General features: G+C 26.8%; 1 protein-coding gene across 1 annotated transcript; it reads right to left on the bottom strand.

Annotated features, from left to right (window-relative positions):
* Positions 1 to 3,169: 3,169 nt before the first annotated feature.
* Phum_PHUM289970 (uncharacterized protein) lies at positions 3,170 to 5,878 on the bottom strand (the record flags this gene model as incomplete). The annotated part of the gene is made up of 7 exons (XM_002426971.1): positions 3,170 to 3,310; positions 3,404 to 3,667; positions 3,761 to 3,968; positions 4,074 to 4,606; positions 4,694 to 5,065; positions 5,169 to 5,552; positions 5,642 to 5,878. The coding sequence occupies 7 exons, from the start codon at positions 5,876 to 5,878 to the stop codon at positions 3,170 to 3,172; spliced, it is 2,139 nt and encodes a 712-aa protein (XP_002427016.1).
* Positions 5,879 to 6,602: the final 724 nt, after the last annotated feature.

Below are 6,602 nucleotides of genomic sequence, written 5' to 3'. Positions count from 1 at the left end.
TGTATACATATTTTTTTTTTCTTTTTTTTTAGAAAAATAAAATCATAAAATTTACTCGGTATAAAAAAAGAAAGAAAAACCTTTTCTATATCCTTTTTTTAAACCTTTTTTTCTTCTTTTACTTCCGTTTAAAAAAAAAAAAAAAAAAAAAATAGCAATAAAAGAAAATACTTTTATAATACAATAAATTTTTTTTTTTTAAACTTACCTTTTAAAAAGAAAAATTATCGTAACCGGAAACCGGAAACGACGAGAGAGAGATGAATGATTATCACGTGATTTGACATTGATGTAAACATCATTTTATTGATTTTTAAAATTGTTTAAACAAATTTTTCCCCCCATTAGTCAATTATTGTCTTCTGCTGGAAAAGAAAAAACAAAATAAAAATTCGTAATTAGTAATTAATAAATAAATAAATTTTTTTTTTTTTTAATTTGTGTTTTATGTTTTTGAAAATAAAATGTCAAAGGTCAAATACGCATAAAATTTTTCTCCCCCCCCCAAAAAAAAAAAAAAGTTTATTTAAAAGCGGCTGGCGTGATTCCAGCAGCAGCAGCAAAAAAAAATTTTTTTACAAAAAGAAAAACTCCAGACAGATTTTCATTATGTAAAAATCGTCTGGTTTACTTATTACGAACGAAAAAAAAACCGATTGGGGGAAGGGGAGGGGAGGGGGAGCAAGTTTTCCATTTTTTTTTTTTTTAATTCTGGTTTCGGTTGTTAACCTGCCACGATATAGAGGACAAAACAAACAAACTTTTGCCAAAAAAAAAAAAAAATATTAATTTGAATAAAATTTATCGTAAATTTTCATATATGACCAAATTTCAGATTCGATAAAAAAATTTTCCTTTTTTTTTCGGGGGGTAGGAGGGGGTTTAATTGGATTTTAAATTTTTCTTGTTCGTAAAAACAAAAAAAATGTGTACGTTACAATTCAAGGTTGAATTGACCAAACCACCGAAAAAAAAGGAAAAAGCTTTTAACTTTGTTTAAATTGTTTTAAAAAAAAAAAATTCTCGTTTTACAAAAAAAACTGACCTTAAACAAAAGTAACATGAGAATATTTTTAATATATATACACTCTTATCATTATTATCATCATCATCATCATCATTATTTATATTATAAATAATTTTAAATAGAAAAACACACACACAAAAAACAAAAAATTTTTTTTGTCAAAGGGAAAAACATGTTAAAATCAATAAATGCTTTTTTTTCCCTACGGTAAAAATAAAATAATAATAATAATAATAATAGTAGTGGTAGTGGTAGTAGTTGTAGTGGCAGTTGTTGTTGTAGTGGTTGTAGTAAAATTTAATAAAAAAACTAAATGTTTAAACTAAACTAAACTATTTAATAAAAACTCGACAGAAATTCTATGATCGACAACAGGAAATTTAAAAACTGAAAAATTTTCTTTTTTTTTTTTTTCGGTTTTTCCTACCCATAAAATATTTCGCGTTTTGTTATGTTTTGTGTTGTGTTGCGTTGTGTTGTGTGTGTGCGTGCGTGTGTGCGTGTCATCCTTGTGTGCTGTCGTCTTTTAAATTAAATCAAACGAAGGAAATTCTTTAGACTTTTCATTATAAATTAACAATAAATTTTATTTTATTAAATGTTTTACTCGTGTTTTTCCATTTAAATATTTATTTATTTATATGTAGAAGAAAACTTTTTTTTTTAATATAATAATAATAATAATAATATAAAGGTTTTAAATAAATAAATAAAAAAATTAATAAACACTTATTAAAATAAATTAATATCATCGATGAGTTTAATAATAAAAACCACTCGTCGTTCCTTTTTTTTAATTGGTTATTAAAAATAAGGGATGAAAAAAAAAAAGGAAAGGGATGAAAAAGAGTAAGAAACTTTTTTAACTTTTAATAGATTTTATTATTATCACTTATAAATTAATGATAATAATAATAATGATAAATAAATAAATATTTACCGTCGTCGTCGTCATCGTCAATTTTAATATTATTAACTTTTTTTTTTTTTTTCTTATTAAATACGAGAAGAAAAGTTTATTGAATTTTTTTCTTTTATTGTTACAAAAGAGAGAGTGAGGGGGGGAGGGGAAAGAGAGAGAGAGAGAGAGAAAACGTTAACGAATTATGCTCAGGTGTTTGTTTTGAACTAAATAATACACCTGTATTTTCTTTTCTTTTTTTTTTTATTCTATATTATTATTATTATTAAAGAAAAATCCACTTTGTGTAATCCAAAATAAATGATTTAATTTTTATGTTCCCCATATTTTTATTTATTTATTTATTTATTTTGTAAATGACGTCATATTTAACCGACAAAAGTTTTGCGATTTTATAATTTCACGTGATAAAAATTTAAAAAAAAAAAATAATAATAATATCTTGTATCTTTTCGTTTATTATTTCGAAATTATTATTATTATTATTATTATTATTATTATTATTAATTTAAAATCGGGTTTTATAGTTTTATTAATGATTTATAAAACATTTTCTCTCTCTCTCTCTAATAAATTAGAAATCAAAGGGTAAAAATAATTTTTTTTTTTTTTTTTTTCCAATATTAACCCTTTCGATTCTTTCGTCTTTACTTCGTTTTCCTTTTTTTCACCTTTTCGGGCTTAATAGTGGTAGAAGTAATTCGAGTTTAGGTTTAAATTTAAGACGGGGAGGGGGGGAGGGGGGGGCGAACAAAAAAAAAAAAACAAAATTTACGTACCGATTTATGTAGTCGTTCTTAGCAATAGATCTTTCATCGGATTTTACAATAATAATGATTTTCTTCGGTCGTTTTCTTCTGAAAATTTTAAAAAAAATTACAAAGAAAAAAAATATATATACATATTCTTTTTTTTTTTTTTTTTAAAAAGTCTATTCTTCTAAATTTTTAGAATGACAAAATAATTTTAAGGGTAGACATTTTTTTCGAAGATTAGTACCAATCAATCAATATAAATTTAAAAACTTTTATTTTTTTTTTTTCTTTTTTTTTTTCCTTTTTTCCTTATTCTTTTTCTTTTCCTTCCTAATTGCCTTCCTAATGCTTTTAATGGTTAATTTCTTCTGCCAGTGATGACCGGTGGTAATGCCAGTGATGACGATAATTATTATTATGAATGAAGATGATGGTCGTGACGATGAGATTATGACTGATTACTTGCTAAGTTAATCGGATTATGGGAAAATGTTGATGACCGCTAAAATCGAATTCGGGCGGCGTGTGTGAATCTTTCTTATGACCGGTTGCCAACAATTTTAATACCACAAAATTTGTTTTGCATATTCGTATTAAATCCGTTACCTAAAATAATTCACGAATGAAAAATTAGTATTAATAATGCTAATATGGCGATAAATAATTTTCATTAAAAAAGTTATTTTTTTTTTTTTTTACTTCTTGATCTGGATTCGATAAGGATTCCATTAGACTTCTAGCTTGGTGAAAATTTTTACAGCCCCCCAAATATAAATTCGAACTGTCGGGAACTGTGTCGTATCGTAGAAGTGAAGTCATTTCTTTAAATTCCGAGTACTTGACCGGTGGAGGCGTTAATAAATTGGCAAAAGGAGCAAATCTGTGCTCGTATCTGACTTGTTCATTATCGAATTCAGGATGAACTGGAGGTATTTTACTATCTAATTTAAAAGCAATCATTGCCTGAGAAAGAAAAAGAAAAAAAACAAAAAAATGAAAGTCTTGCAGACATTTTAAACTTAGATTTACAAAGAAAAAAAAAATGTGAAGCACAACCTTATAATATCCGCCGCACATGTTTTGCAGAGCCTGATTTAATGTGATTTCTTTTCCAAAAGGTTGCGTCTTTTTTTTCTTTGGCTTATTTTTTTTAGATCCGCGACCTTTTGTATGTGGATCAGGCAAAAAATCAAGTTCAACTAAAACATTATTAGCTCTCAAAAGAGCCGAGACTAGCCAACCGTATAAAAATTCATATAAATACCTAGACACAAAAAAAAACAAAACTCTTTCATTTAATATTTTCCTTTAATTATTTTTTATCACGTTTAAAAAAAAAAAAAAAAAAATTTTAAATGAAAAAACTTGCCAAAATATATAATGATACTCGTGTACGCTGTACAATTCTAACTCTAAGCCAGAGAGTAGGTAAAGTATCATGATTCTTAACGTGTGGTAAAGTACCCAAGTTCCAAAGAAAGCTAGATGAGGCCTTGGGGAATCTGATTTGAGCGAAATACTATGTAAATAGGCATCGACTCGTTCCGCTTCATCTTGTAGAGCTGCAAAATCTTCTAGGAGATGAGCCAATTTATCTCGTTGTCTCGCCCTGTTGTGACCGCAAAGTTGAAGCAAATTTCCAAACGGCCTCGTACAATGACTTAGAAATGTATCTACATATTCTTTTGCTTGTGGATTACTAAGAAGATTTGATTTTGGCATAAGGGCAGGTGGAGCGATAAAACTTCTGGCAGCTTCACGCAAAAGATCCGAACACAAATCAGAATTAAAAACTCTATTATACTGAGTAGAATATACTTTGAAAGGAGGAAGGTAAAGCAATTGCAATATTGACCGGGAAAGAATACAAGGCCCATGACGACTAAATTCAATAAAAAAATCCTGAAAAGATATATATATATACATAGTTATTTATACACTGATGAGGGGTAATATAAGAGTAGCAATTAAAGTTGTTTAACAACTTACCAAAGCTGTATGAAAAGAAGAAAAAGTGGTAATTCTACAAACCACCTTCAGTCTATAAATTAATTCTTCGACATAGTGTAAAGCATCAATACGAGATTTGACTTTGGTATACCGCGGAAAACTTGGTAATAAAAGTCTTTGATTAATTAAAGGATCAAATCCTAACATTTGTAAATGGTCTTTGTTCTCTTGTGGCTGAATTCCTTTGTCTACAGTTTTAAGCATAATTCCTAAAGCGTCTAAACAGCTAGACAGTAGCTTTTGAGATTCCCCTGAATTCAAAGATTCTTTTTTATTAAAACTAAGCAAAACCTGATAAAAAAGGCGAAAGAATTTAATTCTTATATGCAGTGCAGATATTCCTTCTTGTTTCTGCAAGAGAAAAATAAATGTATTTATAAAATTTTTTTAAAAAAGACGATTAAGTGTAAAAATTACTTTACGCTATAAAATAATTATTCATTATTTTACTTACTTCGATTTGACTATTTTCTGATGGTTTATTCCTTAACTTCTTTTGAAGATCATCTTCTACTTCTTTTAACAAGCCTACAGCTCTAGAATCTGAAATATCCGGTTTTAATTTGTATCCATAAGTAAGCGGCTGAAAATCTTCTTCCTCGAAAACTAAAGCTTCGTTAATAAAATCTTTGATTATTTCTATGAGTTTATAGAAAAATATTGAAAAAGCTCTCATAACTTTATCTTGCACTTTATAAGGTCGATGAAAATATAAATTTGTGAACACAGTTTGTGCTAAGGAATGGCCTTCCAGCCATGAAACTAAACAAGCTAATGTTGAATCAATAATACCTATACACTCGGCTGGAGTCAAATTATCCATTTTTAAAGACCCAGACTAAAAATTTAAAAATAAAACGATTAAAGATTTCATTTTACTTACAGTATATACAACTTTTCTGTATATATGCTATTATTTAATATTACCTCAACTAATTCATCAAATGTTTTTGTGGATTTATAATCTCTATTGCACATTCCAGCATCCATTTTTGGATCCATCATCTCAATGGCAGACATGGCTTCAAAGAGGCCAAAAAGATGATCATGAAGCAGTTCACCAAGTTTAAGTTCTTTAACAGCTTCATTAAACTCTTGTGTGATATCAACCCAATTGTACATATTTGCCGTGTGTGGGGGGCATTTCAGCATGTCTTCGGACATTCTAAAAATAAGAAAAATATTATTAAATTACAATTTTTCATTAAACTAAATTGTTGGTAGAAAAAAAGATGTAGTATAAAAAAATTATGAGACAGTATATAAATAAAACCAAAGACACTATGTTTCACAACTTTTTTCTCCACGTATTATATCAATATTAAATTCAATAATTTATTTAATTTAAAACATTTTCTTATAAATTTATAAAATTTAAACGAACCTCAAAGAACAATCATATTCAAGTTCAGTTGTATCATTTAAAGCACCACTGGCAGCAGCCATTTGCAAAAAATTATATTTTCAAAGAGTTTTGAAACAATTTTAAAAACTCTTCGCGAGTAAACGCCTTTTTACAAATTCATGTTTTGTGCTCAACTTTCATATCACCTGTAACTCAAATAGTTCTTATCTCATTCAAACAAATTAAATATTACGTTTTTATTTGTTTAAATCCTTTACACAACTTATATTTTTAAAAAATTAATATAATTTTAATAATTACATTATATCTTAAATTAAAAAAACAGTCAGAAACATATATGAATAATATTATACAAATGATAGGAAGACAATGAATGAAAAATTTTTTGTTTTTATTTAGTAAAAAATTTTTTTTATAATTAAAATCAATATTACGAAATATAAAAGTTAACAATGAAACTATTGATATTAAATAAATATATATATTTATATCTATAATCATTTAAACTTGCACATTTTAAAA

The sequence above is a fragment of the Pediculus humanus genome, genomic scaffold (genome assembly GCF_000006295.1).
Source record: "Pediculus humanus corporis 1103172107670 genomic scaffold, whole genome shotgun sequence".
In the NCBI taxonomy this organism is placed as follows: Eukaryota; Metazoa; Arthropoda; class Insecta; order Psocodea; family Pediculidae; genus Pediculus; species Pediculus humanus.
The sequence above is the reverse complement of the archived record's forward strand: the minus strand, read 5'-3'. Positions and strand labels throughout refer to the sequence as shown.